General features: G+C 44.9%; 1 protein-coding gene across 4 annotated transcripts in view; it reads left to right on the top strand.

The window, feature by feature from the left end:
* The window catches only part of Fndc7 (fibronectin type III domain containing 7), a 36,331-nt gene that overhangs the window by 9,257 nt on the left and 9,034 nt on the right, over positions 1-18,040 (top strand). The window contains exons 1-7 of one of the 4 annotated variants that reach the window (XM_030252643.1): positions 156-508; positions 4,059-4,316; positions 8,382-8,636; positions 9,967-10,224; positions 11,398-11,652; positions 13,436-13,690; positions 17,765-18,025. In XM_030252643.1, coding sequence (XP_030108503.1) covers positions 8,405-8,636; positions 9,967-10,224; positions 11,398-11,652; positions 13,436-13,690; positions 17,765-18,025 — 1,261 coding nt within the window. In that variant the 5' untranslated portion in view covers positions 156-508; positions 4,059-4,316; positions 8,382-8,404. Of the gene's footprint in view, positions 1-155; positions 509-4,058; positions 4,317-8,381; positions 8,637-9,966; positions 10,225-11,397; positions 11,653-13,435; positions 13,691-14,482; positions 14,557-17,764; positions 18,026-18,040 lie in introns of those variants that run through there. The other 3 variants (NM_177091.5, XM_011240139.1, NM_001165965.1) reach the window with 3 other exon arrangements.

The raw sequence follows: 18,040 nt of genomic DNA, 5'->3' as shown, positions 1-18,040 counted from the left end.
CACCGTCCCTTCTCTACCTGTGGACAGCTCTGGAAGAGTGTGAAGTGTTCTCTCACGTACACCCTAGGAGAATGGGGCACTCGTAGTTGGGGGAGGTGGGTGTTCGTAAGCATGAAAACCAAAACCGGAAGTCTAAACTCTCAGCTGCTAGAGTGAGTCTGAAGGATCAGAGGGAGCAAAGGTGTGTGTGTGTGTGTGTGTGTGTGTGTGTGTGTGTGTGTGTGTGTGTATGTGTGTGTGTGTGTGTGTGTGTGTGTGTGTGTGTGTGTGTGTGTGTGTGTGTGTGTAAGGGTAATGCTAGGCTTTCACCAACTTAACCAGATTAGCTATTTTAGCTCTTAGGGGAGGACCCAGGAGATGTAGGAAGAAACTGGAAATAGTTTCTTCGACTTTCTCTAAGTTTGGAATGGAAGTCTTATTGTCTATGAGCCAGGCAGAAATGCAGGAGAAAAGAGGGTTTACCTTGTATAATCCTCACATAGGGGAACGGATGGCAAGCTATCCTAAGGTGAGTCACTGGCTTGGTGAGTCAGGTATCTGTGCCAAGCCTTCCTGGGCCTTTTAGTATCTTGCCTGCCCTGGCCCATCCCCTCCTCTCCCCTCCTCTCCCCTCCTCTTCCCTCCCTTCTCTCCCATCCCCTCCCCTCTCCCCTCCTCTTTCCCCTTTACTCTCCCCTCCCCTCTCCCACTTCCCTTCTCTTTCCCCTACCACATCTTCCTACAAACGTTTAGCTGCTGAGAGTTAAAAATGAGACAAGGCAATCCCTGTACCCAAAGAATGGACGCTGCCCAAAGCTGCCTAACTCAGCCACTACAGTTATGTGTGACAAAGAGCTTTGCTAGAACGGTTGTGGGCAGAGTGTGCATAGGAAGGGACTTCTACATCAGAGCAGGGAACAAGAGAACCACCAGGTTTCTTTTTGAGTAATATTTTCATTGGTTTTAGGGAATTCTATACACTTTGATATCCACCCCCAATGCTTCCCGTAGCTCCTCCCAGACCCACCTCCTCACTCCCAATTTCATGCTCTCTCTTTTTAAAACGTATGGAGATTTTTTTTTCCCTGCATGTATGTTTGTATACTGCATGCATGCTTGTTGCCCTAAGAGGCCAGAAGAGAGTATCAGGTCCACTGAAACTGAAGTTATAGACCCCGGTGAGCCACCCTGTGGATACTGGGAGTCAGCACTCCCTACCTCATCTTCTGGAAGAGCAGAAGTACACTGAATCAGGGAATCATCTCTCTAGCTTCCCAACCCCTTAACATCAAGGCCAATTTATGCTATGCATCTACTCTTGGGTGTGGGGCCCTTGGCACTTAGCTGATCCACCAGGGGCCCCACCCTTGAATAAATTGCTTCTCCCTCCTCCAAGAGCCATCAGCTGTCAACAGCTCCTTGGTGACAAGGGCTATTGAATGCCTTTGCCCCTCCATGCTGGAATGCTGCCAAACCCAGTCCTATGCTGGCCTTGGGTAGCAGCTTAAGTTCACTTGTCAGCCATTTTGACAGGTCCAGAAGACGCTGTTTCGCCTGACCTGTGTCTTTCCCTCTCTTCTTCCTGATCTCTTGTCTGTGATGTTCCCCAGGAGTGAAGGCAAAGGTGACACAGATGTTGCCACCTGCTCCCTTCCTTCCCTTTCTCTTGTTTCTCCATGATTTTCTGTTTTGTTTGTTTTTATTCGAGACAGTTTCTGGCTTCCTTGGAACTCCATCTGTTGGCCTTGACTCCTGATCTTCCCTTGCCTCCACCCACAGAGCACCACCACACCTCGCTCTGTTTCTCCATGTTTTATTCAGTTTGGATTTAGTCTCTGTATCAATTTGTTACGGCTGCTGTAAGAAAATCTCACAGGCTGGATGGCTTAAGGAACGGAAATTTGTTGTTCCACAGTTGTAGCATCTAAGCCTAAAACAACAGCCCTGGCAGGATCGTTTCCTCCTGAGCACAGAGGAGAGATATATTCAAATGTGTCTGCTTGGCATGTGTATGGCCATTTTCATGTTTACCTGGTGTTTCCCCTATATGCATGACTGAATTTCTTCTCTTTATAAGGACATCTATCGTGTTGAATTATGCTCCATTCTAATGACCTCATTTTAAATAACTTCTAACACCCATGCCCCTATTTCCAAATAAGGTCACTTTCTGAAAATGCTAGGCACTTCCACATTCTGGAACACCCAGCTCAGCTCCGACAGTCTCCGGATATTCTAACTCTTTCCCCTACGCTTTGGTTGGAAAGCTGATTGTCTTTTTTGGTTTGGTTTGGTTTGGTTTGGTTTGGTTTGGTTTGGTTTGGTTTGGTTTGGTTTGATTTGGTTTGGTTTGGTTTGGTTTGTTAAGACAATGTTTCTCTGTATAGCCCTGACTGTCCTAGAACTAGCTCTGTAGGCCAGGCTGGCCTTGAGCTCAGGGATTTTCCTGCCTCTGCCTCCTTAGTCCTGGGTGCCACCACCATCTGGCTCCATTGATTGCCTTGAGACACTGCAGGCAACTCATACCAGCCTTGGTCCAACACTAGCTTAAGGCAGAAACTGAGGGTCCTTTGGGGACAAGCAGACCATGTGGTGGGGGAAAGGACCCGTCAAGATGGCCTGTAAGGGAAATACAACAGGTGCCTTCCTCAAACAAAATGAAGCAGGTGTCCGTGAAACGGTCTCCTCAGGCAGAGCCTCCTCTGTGCCCAAGATCTGTGTGGAGGAAGTGCTCTGTGGAAGCTGTCCACACTGTTTTCTAGGTCCACTAAAATGTCATTGCAGATCCCTGAGGAGAACTGAGAGCAACTTCTGCTCGTGAGCACATGCCTTCCAGTTTTTATTTGTTGTTGTTGTTTGTTTGTTTGAGACATGGTTTCTCTGTGTAGCCTTCATTGTCCTAGAACTTGCTCTGTAGACCAGGCTGGCCTCAGACTCAGAGATTCCCCTGCATCTACCTCCTTAGTCCTAGGATTAGAGGCCTGTGCATCCTCCATAAGCGTCCTCTGGCTTTTTAAAAAGTAATTTCCTGTGCTTTCTACACTCTACAGTGTAGAAACTCTGTGTTTTCATGCCTTGACATACACGTGAAGGTCAGAGGACAATTGGCCAATACCAGTCCTCTCCCACCACATGGGTTCTGAACTCAAGTCATTGGGCTTGGCAGTAAGTGTCTTTACCCACTGAGCTACCTGGCTGGTTCAGCCTTCCAGGTTTATAAGTGGTCTAACCATGAAGACATCAAGGCGTGTTTATAAGAATGACGGAAAAGTCCTTGGGAGACACTAAAAGACTACCTTCATCTGTGGACTTAGACTTGAGTCTTTCCTATTCCTTGATTTAGAATGGGAAATTTGCATATCTAGAAACTGTTGAGAACTAAAAGCTGTGCAAAGAGTTACCAGAAGTCAAAAATAGAATTGGGGGGCCTGGGAGAGGGGATAGGATTGAACCTTTTGCACCCCTGCCTTGGGAAGCACTGTACTACCCAGCTGCTTTCCCAGTCCAAGAAACAATACATTTATCTTCACAGATCAATAATAGAAGAAAAAACCATTTGATCTACTATGTGACAACATATTCATACAACCCTTTCATCCTTTCACCTGAATACGCTCATTTTATTCTTGTTTGTTTGGTTGCTTCGTCTTTTTGACATAGGGTCTCACTGTGTAGCACAGGTTAGCTGTGAACTTCCAATGTCTCTTCCTCAGTAGCATCCCAAGTGCTGGAATTACTCCCCCAACCCAGGCTTCCTCAATGTTAATCTTCACCACTTCTTAGGTAGTATATTCACGCATTCAAAGTATGCTTCTAAGTGTCAGTTATGTGCTAAACACTGCTCATATATCTATTTTTACAAAATGAAAAAAAAGATTAGATGATACGGCAGAGGTCGCATAGCTACAGATGAATTTGTACAGCAATGGCCATGAGGTTATCAATCCCCAGACACACTAAGTCCCATTTTATGCTTTGAACAACTTAATGTTATTCAGGTCCTAGGGTCTCTTATCTCCTGATTGCTTCAGCATAACTTAGCCAAATCTTACTTGGGTTCTTGTTTCTCAAAAACATAGGTCCTCGTGCCCCTGCCAACATTCAAGTCTTCTTTGACAGCGGGGCCCTAAAGGCGTCTGTTTCGTGGACCCCGACAGAAGGAGCGTTCAACTACACTGTGGTGGCATCGAGTGATTCTTCCCAGCGCAGCTGCAGCACCACTCTCAGCTCCTGTAGCATTAGTTCCTTGCAGTGTGGAACAGAGTACCTGATTTCTGTCTCAGCAAATAACGATGCTGGGTCCAGCAAGTCCTGCTCTGCACCAACCCTGAAGACTGGTACGTGAGAAAAAGGAAAACCCTGCAGGGTTGATGACCAGAGTGGCTGCCATAAGGACCAGACATCCCCAGCAAGGTCCTAGAACAGGCTAGAAACAGTTAAATGGTCTCAGCTGGGCATAGCCTGCTCTAAGCTGGGCACACATTTATAATACTAACATTTAGGAGGCTGAAGCAGGAGGATTGCCATGAGTTAGAGGCCAGCCAGGGTTATATAGCAAGAACTTGTCTCAAAAACAGAAAAGAAAGGCTGTCAAGATGGCTGAGTGGGGAAAGGTGTTTGCCAGAAAAGTCTGTGTTTGATCCAGGAATCTACACAAAGGTAGAAGGAGGAAAAAAGACCAACTCTAAAGAGTTGGTCTGTCTTCCACATGCATGATGCTGTACCCTCCCCTGCACATTACACACACACACACACACACACACACACACACACACACACACACACACACACACACACAAAGCTAATCCTGGTCTAAATGAAGGTATTGAGCTGGGGATTTTGAGGACCGAACGGTGCAGATATAGAAACATATATTGTACACTGCATACAGCACTTCTTTGACGATTCGCAAGCATGGCCTCTATGCCTGGTCTTTTATTAAGTCTTTTTCCTCTTTCTCTTACTTTGTTCTACGCTATTTGGTTTTACTTCTGGAGACAAAGTCTCACATGGTTGTCCAGGCTGGTTCTGAATCCCAGGGCTCAAGAGACCTCACATCAGCTGCGGCCTAGGTGTCCATCACCATAACTGGCTTGCTCTTTTAATTTTTAAAGTTTCGAAAACTCTAAGATCCAGTTTGTTATTTCCAGCTCTGTGCAGTACAAGTAGCTAACTGCCTTTTAGTATGTGTGTGTGTATGTGTGTGTGTGTGTGTGTATGTTTGTGTGTGCATATGTGTGTGTTTTATGTGTTATATGTATGTGGTACATGAGGATGCCTGCAGCCATGTGTGCACCCATGGAGGCCAGGGCATTAGGTATTCTCCCCATCACTCTCTGCCTTCTTGCTTTGACAAAGCCTCAGTCATCTCTCACTGAACCAGAAGCACACCTCTTTGGCCAGTGATCCTGGAAGATCTGCCTGTCTCCATCCACCCATGGTGGCATCACATGTATATGCAGCCAGACTCAGCTTTTCATGTGGTTCTAGGGCTTTGAACCTGGGTCCTCATGGCTAAAGAGAATACTCTGAGTCATTAAGCCATCTCTCCTGTCCCTAACTGGCTCTTCTTGACATGTTTCATGGCAAAAGCTTGGTAGGAGCTGTTTTTACAACTAAAGATGGGAGATTTCTAGATCTAAGTGTGTTTCATTATTTCCCCATTTTTTCCCCTGTTGGAGATGTAGACATTCGTGAAGGTTTGCTGCTGCATTTAGAAGCATTTATGAGTCTGGAGAATTGGAACTAACGTTTAATGGGATCTATTATATCTCAGGCACCATAACTACATTACATAACTCTTAGGATAATTTTGAGAGCTGTTTCTCTCTTTTTTAAAATTGTTTTTTGTTTGTTTGTTTCATTGTTTGTTTAAGTCAGGGCATAATGAAGCTTGGGCTGGCTGCAAACTCACATCTATAGCTGAGTCTGGCCTTGCTCTCCTGATCCTCAGTTTCCATTCCCCTCATGCTACAAGCTTGCACCACCATGTCCAGCTTATCTCTTCCTTTTAGATACAAAAACTGACTGAGGCTCAGGGAGGCAGAGGCCATTTGCTCCAGTGCACACTGACAATAAGAGGAATAGCTGAGATCTCAGCTCAAGCTTGCCTGACTGCCATCCTATGGGATGAAGACAATGTAACAATGTCCACTCTATTCAACTGTCAGAGTTATGTCACTGCAAGGTGAAAAGGAATTCTGAACAGAGGCCTGGAGCTCAACAAGCTGGCGTCCTCTCCTCCACAAGGGAAAGAAATGTAGTCCAAGTCTCAGACCACAGCTTCTTAGAGTCCCATTAAATTAAGGTCACCAACACCATGAATAGATTTCTTCTTTGACAATTACAAGTTTGTTTAGCAGGTGCAGTAAAAGCCATTCTGAAGATGGAGTGACTGAGGATGAAGGAAAAGATAAGACACACTTCAGAGACCGTCATTCTGAGTCAGTTATTTAATGCTGGAAAGAACATCCTACATTTTAAAAATTTGGATGCACATAAAACCCAAATACCCAGACGCTACCACGGTAATTAGATTGGGACTTCTGGGAGTAGATTCCAGGTAGAATAGTCTTCAATAGCTGCCCGGTTGACACTTACCATGCTGTCAGTGTTAGGGCTACTGAGAGAGTCCCTCAAACTTTTAATTCCTGCCCTTCTTGATCCATGAGGTATCACTGTAGTGTACATGACACAGTCAGTACTGATTGTGAGAAAACTTGATTTATCAATAAAAGAACTATGTTTTCTGAAAGCTCATGGATTGGATGGATGACCTTCATTTGAAATCATTCTTTTAGGAGACTTCAGTCATGCTAATCTTAGATAAAAGAAATATGTATTGCCTTGACACAGAGAGCCAAGCACATTAAGCCAAGGAGACCCGTATCTATGGAAGAGATAGTTCAGCATCTATTGTATGAATTAAAAATTGAGAGCATCTGAGCATATCTCCTTGGCTTGCACTGAGTTGTGCTTATTGTCTGATTTGTTACTTGTCTGCACATATAGCATTTAACTATCTGTTTGGAATGTTCTCTGGAGATGGGATGGTCATAAGAATGTGGCTCTGTCACTGAGTGCACAGAAGGCGACCGTTAGGAAAACTCCCCACTCTATGAAGGCTTTGTATGCAGCTCCCAGAAAGACTCGGTTACCCCTGTGTCTTAGTCACTATTCTTTTGCTATGAAGGAACACTGTAACAATGGCAACTCTTAAAAAGGAAGACATTTACTTGGAGGTTTGCTTGCAGTTTCAGAGGCTTAGGTAGCCACACCTGAGAGCTACATCTAGGTCTGCAGGCTACATGAAGAGCGAGAGCGAGAGCGAGCTGGGCCAGGCATGGGGTTTTGAAACCTCCAAGCTCATCCACAGTAGCACACTTCCTCCAACAAGGCCACACCTCCTAATCCTTCTCAAATGTGCCACCCCCTGACAACTAAGCATTCAAATATAAGAGCATATTGGGCCATATTCAAACCAGCACATCCTACCTTTCTAGTTATATTATCTGGGGCAACTCGGTTATCCTTTATGGGCTTCATTTTCTTCAACTGTAAAATGATAGTAATTATTGTGAGAGTAAAAGAAAGCATTAGCAGAAAACATAATGGGTATATTTTTACCTCCAAGAAGATAACTCCTGGGTATTTACTGTTTGGCTCACATCAAATAGACTTCATTTCTAATTAAGGTGAAATCCACACCTTTTTTTCCTGAGACAGAGTCTCTCTATGTAGCCCTGGCTGTCCTAGAGCTCACTATGTAAACCAGGTTGGCCTCAAACTCACAGAGGTCTTCCTGATTCTGCCTCCCAAGTTATAGGATTAAAAGCATGAACCATCACACCTGACAAAATCACATATCTTACTTAAGCTGACTCTCAGATTCTCGTGGCATACGCTGGGGATATAGGTTGGTTGGTAAAGTGTTTGCCTGGCATGCACAAAGCCCTGGATTTGATCCCGTAGTACATAAAAAGCTGGTGTGGCGGTACATGACTATAATCCAAGCACCCAAGAAATGTGGGTAGGAGGATCAGGAGTTCAAGGTCTTCCTTGGATGTCTAGTAAGTTTTCCTGAAGCCTTGGATACATAAGACCCTATTTCAAACAAACAAACACTTCCAATGGCCTATTATTTCAAATAACACTTGTTATAATGAAAGAATTGGGGTTGTTCCTTGGTATTTAGCATAGTCTTTATTTGTATAAAAATATCTTCTAATGTGTCTGGTACATGGTTTTGCATGTTGTGCATCAAATTCAGTCTGTCACAGAACTCAGAGTTGTTGATTTGCGTTGTCTTGGCATCTAAGATAGCTGCCGAGATGCAAAAGAAGTCTCTTGCGATAGTCATTCAACTGCTCTTTTTTGTTTGTTTGTTTTTTATTGTTTCCTAGTTGCTTGTGCACCTGGAAGGGTGATGATCCAGGAAGAGCCCCCTGGTCACTTGTCTGTGGCTTGGTCCAATGTGGAGCTGGGTGACTATTATGTGGCTTTCGTGAAGAGTGATGACGGCTTGGAGGTACACTGCAATACCTCCCTCACCCAGTGCAACTTCTTGTCTGAGTGTGGCTTCACGTACTTCATTAGTGTGTTTGCCTATAACAAGGCAGGGCAGAGTCCTCTGGGCGATGTATTCAATTACACTACAGGTAAGTCATCTTTGATGCCCGTTAAAGGGAGTCATTCTTTGATGAAAAATAGCTTAAATCCCACGTCTCATGTTCTTTCCAGAGTAGGGATGATTTAGTTTTGGAGACAAGTCTAACAAAAAATGCAAGGATGAGGAAAGAAAGAGGAGGGAGGGGCGGGAATGCATTTGTTCAACCGTACTCTGAAAAACTGAACCTTCTACAAAGTTCTACACAGCACTCAGGCCTGTTTGAGGTCCTGAAGGGGATACAGTCCCTCCAGGAGCACAGTCCTTTCTTGGAACCAGGATGGCAGATGCAGTGGCCAAGATGCTATACACTGTGGGGGGCTTTTGAGTAGGACACCTGAGATTAAGTCCAACTTGACCTCTAAGTCAGTCATACTATAAGATAATGATGTGTGCCTTACTGCTCCCTCCACATCTGCCACTACAACATGGAACGTTAACAATACAGGTGGAAAAGTACTTTGCATGTGATGGAGCAGAATATAAATATTTTTATTAACATTATTATTATGTCATTATCAGCATTTGTTATCTTGGTAGCCATCACTGTCCTCCTCTAGGCTGGATCTTACACCGGGCAGTGATCACGATCCATTTATCTCTCTGGCATCAGTGTTAATCATAGTGTGGGTGGCACAGAGAGAGAGAGAGAGAGAGAGAGAGAGAGAGAGAGAGAGAGAGAGAGAGAGAGATTAGATCTTTGGAGAATGGTTGAGTGGGTGTCTTGATATGAATTATTAATAGAATATTATAATTGTAAGATGTGCTAAGGGTGGATTATGATAAATTTTACCAGGATGAGGGGGACGAGTAGCTGGTGCTTTGGGAATTTAGAAAAGATTGTCAATGAGGCCTCAAGAGCACAGGAGCGGCCTAGAGCTGGAGTTCAGCAAGGAATGGGATGTAGGTGGGCAAGAACACCAGAGGTCAGTGGGGTCCTTAGGGCCTCCTTCAAGATTACAGTTATCATCTCTATGCACTCATCCCCCATCCTTACCTGATTTAGTGTCTAGGTGGACTGACAGGACCTGAGAACTCAGGCTCAGTATGAGAAAAGTGATCAGATTCTCTAGCAGAAAGACCAAAAGTCTCCCAGGCATAGAGATTCAAGAGCACAGGTCGGGAGGAGGCCTGAGAGATCTGATGTTCCCTTGGAAACTGTGCTGAAGATTTGCCCCAGGGGCAGTGAGAATCAGGTCAAGGTTGGGGCTGACCAGTCAGTCCTCCTGCAGTCATTTAGGAGGGCAGTGGGTGGGGAGGTTAAGACTGGATACCCGCTCTGGTGGCATTGTGCCTGTGACCTTGGTTCCCTCTGCTTTCAGCTCCGTGTTGTCCTAATGACATTAGCCCAGTGTTGGTGTCCAGTGACAGGGTGGAAATTGCCTGGTCTCCTGTGCGTGGTGCTGAACTCTATGAAACCAAGGCCATAGCTGGGTATAGCATTGTGGAGTGCAACGACACCGCTCCTGCTTGCACTCTCTCTGCCTTGGATTGTGACACCAAGTACAACGTCACAGTGTATTCCTTCAGTGAGGTCCGAGGCAGCAATCTGTCATGCTCTTCCCACTTTATCACCACAGGTATGGTACTGCTATGATGTCATTCCCTGATGTCTCCATTGTCACTCTTTCTCTGTGCCTCAGGATGGCTATTCAGCAAGGCTGGAAAGGGGGCTGGGGAGAGGGCTCAGTTGCTTACTATTCCTGCAGAGGATGTAAGTCCAGGTGTCAGCGCCTGCATCAGGAGGCTTACAACCTCCTGCAACTCCAGATCCAGGGATGTGATGCCCGCTTCGGGCCTCTGTGGGCACTGTATGTGTGAGTGCAAGCCCACACTCAAGACAGAAGAGAGAAGAAAGAAACTGGAAAGACAGTAACAGAAGAGATCACGGAGAGTGGGGGGAGGTTTTGGGCCAGTTACTGACCCCAGCTATCAGGATCTTTTTGCCACTGGAGACTGCCTGCCTACACACCAGGAGGTGTGCAGGTATTTGTCTTGGTTATTCTTTTGGGTTTTAAAGTTCAAAATGCTTTATTCTCCAGTTGGCCCAAATCTGCGGGAACCTAATGCTCTATGCCAACATCAACAGTTTTCTGAAAAAAGGTTCTGTGAATTTGATCAATATATATGTATACTTAAAAACTGTGAGGTTATTTTTAAAGAATATTATTTAATTTTTCACAATTTCATACATACGTGATATATTGTATCACTCTGTCATGATACTCTTTTAAGTCCTTCCCCCCCACCAGGTAGTCTATTAAAAAAAAAACTTAGTTTATTCCCCCACCCCCTTTAGAGATAGGGTCTCTTTAACCTAGAGCTGCCTTAAACTCACAGAAATCCTCCTGCTTCAGCTTACAAGAACTGGGATTGCAGGCATAAGCCGTCATATCTGGCTCCATTTCAATGTATTGTTTATTTTTCTGAAATGGGTCTTATTTAGCCCAGGTCGGCCTTAGACTCACTATATAGACAAAGATGGCCTGGAACTCCCTGTCCACCTGCCTCTACCTCTCAAATGCTAGGACTCAAGGCCCGTGCCTCGGAGCTTAGTTTATACAGTGCTGGGAACAAAACCCAGGACTTAGGGAATGTTAGGCAGGTCCTCTGCCAACTGCACCACACCCACAGCCCTGATGGTCTTTTCGTTAGAGGTAGAGGGGAGCAGGTAGAGGAATCCATTTTAGACCAAATGGCACATGGGGTATATTTGACTCCAGTGTTTTAATTACTAATCTAATTCTTCTTAGCTCCTTGCAGTCCTGAAATAAAAAATATTTCGAAGGATGCATTCTCCATGATCAATGTGCACTGGCGGTCGACTAATGAAGGCGCCACTTACACGGTGACGGCCCAGGGCAAGAAGGGGCTGTTCCAGTGCAGCAGCACCGGGGAGACCTGCAGGATGGGGGGCCTGCCCTGCGGCTCCATGTTCTCTGTCACTGCTGTGGCCGAGACTCAGGCGGGAAAGAGCCTGCCCAGCTACAGCGTGCCCCTGGAAACAGGTGTGTGGCTACACTGACTCGGGGAGTCCTTAGGAATCGCTTTAAGACACGGATTTTCTTTCATCTGCCCCATGGATGATGAAAATACAGCACTTGGTGTCTTTTCAAAGAGCCCCATTCTTCGAGGGGAAAAAAAACCACAAACTTTTGATATTTTACAATGTTTTATAACCATATCGTCAGAAGTCTCTTGTCTTGCCCAACATTCACTTCAAAGGAACAAAACACTGACCCTGGAGAATCAATCCTTAGAATCTATATTCTCCCAAGATACAGTCACACAGCTAACAAGAAACCAAAGGAGCTGTTTTCCTATTCATGTCTCTGGTTGAGCCCTTTCAATTTTTTTCTCTAAAAACTACTTCCTGGATTTAGTTTTTTTAAGGCTGGACATAGGCCAGTGGTTTAAGGGCGTTTACTGCCCTTGGAGAGGACTTGTGTTGAGCTCCTAGCACCTAAATCAGGTGGCGAACAACCACATATCACTCTAGCTTCAGAGATCCAACGCCCTCTTCTGGCCTCCATGGGGAACTACACACATGCAGGTGGGGAGCGTGGGGGGGGGGGTGTCACACACACACAATTAAAGTAAAATAAATAGTTTTTATAAATGACTTCTGGATTTAGTTTTCTCATCAGAAAGAGGCAGTAATACTCTTACAGGATAGTTGAGAGCTCTTAGCTAACTTAGTTACAAAGCATTTAACTCTGTGCCTGATACATATGATGAGACCTCCATTACAGAAAGCTCTTATTGGCTGAGAACATTATATTTGAAAAACCATTTAGCCATCAGGCATGGTGGTTCACACCTTTAATTCCAGCACCCAGGAGGCAGAAATAGGTGTATTTCTATGAGTTCAAGGCCAACCTGGCCTAAAATAGTGAATTTCAGACACTCCAAGAGCTACACAATGTAGCCCCTGTCTCAGTATCCTCCTAAGACACTTAGCAAATTACTTACACTACTATGGATGCTATTAGCATTGGTAGACTGCTTACCAAGCACATACGAAGTCCTGGTGTGGTTGTGTGCACATATAATTCTAGCATTCAGGAGGTGGAGGCAGAAGATCAGAAGTTTAAGGTTCTCTAAAGATACATGTAGAATCAAGGTTAGCTACATGAAACTCTCTCAAAAAAAAAAAAAAAAGAATTGGGAAAGAGAACATATAATCCAAAGCCTGCCCTAGGTACTGTTTTCCATATATGGTATATTACAAGATATATCAAAGGGTATGGACAAAGGAAAATTTTAATTTGAACGAGAAAGTATGAGAAACTTAGGATTTTGAGTAAAACATGAGCAAAGCCCTTTTCTTCTTTTTATTGTGTGGTGAGTGTGCATGTATGATGGAGGAAGGTGTGAACATGCCACAACATGCAGGTGGAAGTCTTTGTAAATTCTGTTTCCATTGAGGGTCCCCGGGGATTGAACTCAGGTTGTTGGGCTTGCTCATCGAGTGCTTTGCCCAAAGGACAACCCCAAGTCCCATTATTGGTTATTTTCCATGAGTCATCTGTGGAATAGAACTAAATTCTTTTCCTTCCTTCCTTCTTTCTTTCTTTCTTTCTTTCTTTCTTTCTTTCTTTCTTTTCTTTCTTCCTTCCTTCCTTCCTTCCTCCCTCCCTCCCCCTCTCTCTCCCTCTCTCTCTCTCTCTCTCTCCCTTCCTTCCTCCCTCCCTCCCTCCCTCCCTCCCTCCCTCCCTCTCTCTCTCTCTCTCTCTCTCTCTCTCTTTCTTTCTTTCTTCCTTTCTTTCTCTTCTCCCCACCCCATTTTAGTGCCCTGCTGTCCAGCTGGTCTGACAGCAGCTCAGGTCACCCAGTCTATAATCAACGTGAGCTGGACTGCTGGGGCAGTGGCTCAAACCTATGCTGCAGTGCTGGAGTCATACATCGGACAGTCTAAGTGTCACACCCATCAAAACCACTGCCTTCTGGGATGCATCACATGTGGCATCAACTACACGGTGGCGTTAAAAGCCATTAGTTCCACGGGACTGACTGCAGATTGTGCCTATCAAAGTTACTCTTCTAGTAAGTAAATTCTAAACATTAGCTCTTAGGTATTGCTGCCTTAATCACTCACTGTTCTATTGCTGGGAAGAATTACCATGGCCAAGGAAACTCTTTTGTTTGGTTGGTTTTCGCTTTGTTTAGTTTTTAAGGCAGGATTTCTCTATACAGCCCTGGCTGGTCTGGAACTCCCTCTGTAGACAAGGCTAGCCTCAAATTCAGAGTTCCGCCTGCCTCTGCCTCCTGACTGCTAGGATTAAATGTGTGTGCCACCATCGCCCAGCCCAAGACAACTCTTATAAAAGAAAGCATTTAATTGGGGCCTTGCTTACGGCTTTAGAGGGTTAGTCCATGATCCCATGATCGTCATGATGAGAAGTAGGCAGGCATGGTGCTGGAGCAGTTCCTGGGAGCTTTACATCTTCATATAAAGGCAATAAAGGGGGGTGTCTGGTGGGGGCTTTTGAAATCTGAAATACAGTTAATACACATCCCATAATAAGGCCACACCTCCTAATCCTTCCCAAACTATTCCACCAACTGGGGACCAAGCATTCAAATATATGAGCGATTCTCATTCAAACCTTCAAACCACTAAAATTGCTAAGGATTCCATGGTACCTGGTCCAGATCCAATCCTTCTTTCCCATTTAAAAAGATGGTGCATCTCTACCCAGCTTTCCTTAGTGGATTATTTTTTAGTGGATGTGGGGTGGGGTGGGGTGGGGCACACTTGATGGTGGAGCCTCAATCACTCATCACCTTATTGATTTGTTTGTTTATTTCTTTATTTATTTTGGTTTCTCAAAACAGGGTTTCTCCATGTATCCCTGACTGTCCTGGAACTCAGTCTGTAGACTACTCTGGCCTCAGGTTTGTAGAGACCAACCTGCCTCTGCCTCCCAAGTGCTGGAATTAAAAGTGTGCACCACCACCACATGAAGGTGTCCTCTTCACCTTGTTTTTTGGGTATAAGATCTCTCATTGAATGTAGAACTCACTGGTCTGGCTAGATTGGCTGTCCACTAAGCACCAGGAATGGTCTTGTCTCCCCCCTTCCCAGTGCTGGTATTATAAGCACATGCCATCCTGGCAATGTTGTGCCTAGTTTTTACATAAGCACTGGAGCTCAAACTCAGGGCCTCACGCATGCGTGGCAAGCACTTCCCTGATGTAGCCATCGCCCCAGCCCTATTCATGCAGATTACTTCCTATCATATTTACAATTCTCTTTGACTTAGAACTTCAAAGCTCAGAGGTTTCTGTCAGTAGTTGGTGCATGACTTCTGGTAAAGAGTCTGGGTTGTTTCCTGAAGGGATGGTTTTGTATGACAGAGGCACCTGTACTGAGGGGTAACATCCTTACAGAGCTTCTAGAAAACATCAGAGAGTACATTCTACCTGGTTTGCACCTTTCTCCCACGATGTTCTCTCTGTCTCTGTCTCTCTGTCTCTGTCTCTCCCTCTCTCTCTCTCTCTCTCTCTCTCCCTCTTTCTCCCGCTCTCTCTTTCTCTCCCTCTCTCTCTCTCTCTCTCTCTCTCTCTCTCTCTCTCTCTCTCTCTCTCTCTCCACTGCAGCTCCTTGTAAAGTTTCTCACTTCAGCAGGTCGGACAGAGCAAAGGCCTCTTTCTACGCCATTGTTCCTTGCTCTCCACAAATGCCAAGCCACTCCCAAGTAACGGGAAGAAACAGCAGGCAGAGTGGGCTAGCAAAGACTTCCTCTTACAGAATTCTAACCTGCTGAGGCAGCTGCTTGGAGGGCTGTTTTTGAAGAAACTCCAGGGACTGCCTCCAAGCTAGAGGGGAAATTGCATGGTAGTTATTAGCTACCACTTCCCAGGCCTGGGGCAGTGGGGTTAAAATATAATTTTAGCATCTTAGAGAAAGTTGAGATTGACTTCCCTGAGAGGCTATATTAGAAATGGCTTCTTCTTTTGTTTTGTTTTGTTTTTCAAGACAGGGTTTTTCTGTGTAGCCCTGGCTGTCCTGGAACTCACTCTGTAGACCAGGCTGGCCTTGAACTCAGAGATCAGCCTACCTCTGTCTCCCCAGTGCAAGGATTAAAGGCAATGAGCCACCACCACCTGGCTAAAACATTTTTTTAAAAAAAGAATAAGACTGATGTCAGTCTAGGCAAGGTGGGTCATGGCTATAATCTCTACTTGAGAGGTCCAGACAGAAGGGTCAGGAAATTAAGGTCATGTTGAACTACAGGACAGCTAAAGGGGGCCCTCTCTCAGAGCAAAACAATTGATTTCTATCAGTAAAAGGAATAAATTAAGCCAGGTATATTAGGTACTTTTCTTGTGGCTTTGGCAAAATATTGAACAAAAAGTGGTGCACACCTTCAGTCCCAACTTTCAGGAAGCAGAGACAGGCAGATCTCTGAGTTCAAGGCCAGCCTGGTGTATAGGGTGAGTTTCAGGATAACCAGACCTACACACAGAAACCCTGTTTAGAAAAATCCAAAACCTAACACCAAAACAAAACAAACAACATCAACAAAAACACCACTACCAACAACAACCTTCAGGAGCTAAGTGACTGGTCCAACAGTAAGATTGTCCACTGTTCCTCCAGAGGGCTTAATTTCAGCAGCCAGCACCCATGCCAGGCAGCTCCTGACACAACTCCAAGAGTATGCCCTCTTCCAGCCTCATCAGGAATTGCATCCACATGCACAGCATATACATACCCAGAGAGAGAGTTAAAAATAAGTAAACAAACAATGAAATTACTTTTTAAAAATGACAGGAAGGGTTGATTTCAGTTCATGGGAGCGGCACACAGTGTCTGAACTCAGGAACCCAATAGTTGAGTGATTGTCTGCAGCCCGGGACCCCCATCTGATGGTATGTTACCATCCACTTTTAGGGTGGTCTTCCCACCTCACTTAACATAATCTAGATATTCCTTTACAGACTTTTCCAGAAGGTAGCTTTAGATAATCTGTCACAGGCTTGCCTGTGGGCTTGTCTCATGGATGCTTCTAGATCTGATCAAGTTGACAGTGTCAACCAACCATACCAGGCTCCTGTCTGGCATCCCAGAACTCAGAAAGCTGAGACAAAAAGGTTCACCAGATAGCCATGATTTCAAAGCCAGTCTGGACTATACAGCGAGTCAGACCCTGTCTCAAACTGACTCTCAAATAATTAACAGTGTTAATCAATATTGGTGAGCATAGTGGTATACTCGCAGAATCCCAGCACTTGAGACTAAGCAAGAAGATGAATTTAAGGGCTAGCCTGGGATATATCAGAATAGTCCATCTCAAACCAATATATATATATATATATAGAGAGAGAGAGAGAGAGAGAAGGAGAGGGAGAGGGAGAGAGAGACAGAGAGAAAGACACACAGAGAGAGACAGAGAGAGAGACAGAGAGAGACAGAGACAGAGAGAGACAGAGACATAGAGACAGAGAGACAGAGAGACAGAGAGAGACAGAGACAAAGAAATCATGCACAAACCAAGTGAGTCTGATTATCTCTCACAACTTAAAAGATTATACAATATGATCTTTATTTTAGCTAATGAGCATTCCACCAACTGGTATCCTGATTAGCACCTAATGTGTGGCCTACTTAAAATATTTGGAAGACAGGATCAAAAGTGTACCTAATCACTCGGCACGGTGAAGCATGAACCAGAGAAGCAGTGCTACTTGGCTCACCACCGCCGTTTCTTTTTCAGCTAATAGTGAGCACAATGAGTTATATTTAAACTTAGTGCCACTAAAGTCAAATAAAATCGGGCATTGTATTATAACTTGGTGGGATCGTGAACGTTTGACTCATAGTTTGAGTCACGAGCAGGGCAGCGTCTCTCTGCCAACTGTAGACCTTTGATTCACCAGTGTTCTATATTAAAAGCCCCATACCCCTCCCTACCCACACATGAATCTCTGATCGTGTGGCTCAGCAGGGAAAGAACATCTGCATCCCTTCAAACCTTGCTCTGTTCTAACTAGGAATTAATCATTCTGTGCAGAAGATTCTACTTGTCATCTTTCTCCTCTGGGGTAATTGTAAATATGACCATGCTTGTATGATGGTGGGGTAAATAATTCTATATTTCTTTTTTCCTATAGGTGTCTGTTGCCCACTGGGGGTCAAATTATATAGGCTGGGCCCTAATGGCATCCGGATCTACTGGCGAGCCTCCAGGGGCGCTGCCAATTATAGCACCGACCTCTATGGTTCCAAAGGCATCTTTACATGTGCCCCACATGCCGGTCTAAGTTTCTGTGACATCACCAACATCCCCTGTGGGGACGTTTACACCGTGATGGTCTCACCAGTTGCTGAAACAGGACTGAAGCTTACTTTCTGCCCAAAAAAAATATACTCAGGTAAAGGCAGTTAGG

The sequence above is a fragment of the Mus musculus genome, chromosome 3 (genome assembly GCF_000001635.26).
Source record: "Mus musculus strain C57BL/6J chromosome 3, GRCm38.p6 C57BL/6J".
Classification (NCBI taxonomy): domain Eukaryota; kingdom Metazoa; phylum Chordata; class Mammalia; order Rodentia; family Muridae; genus Mus; species Mus musculus.
This window is presented reverse-complemented; position numbering and strand designations above follow the sequence as displayed.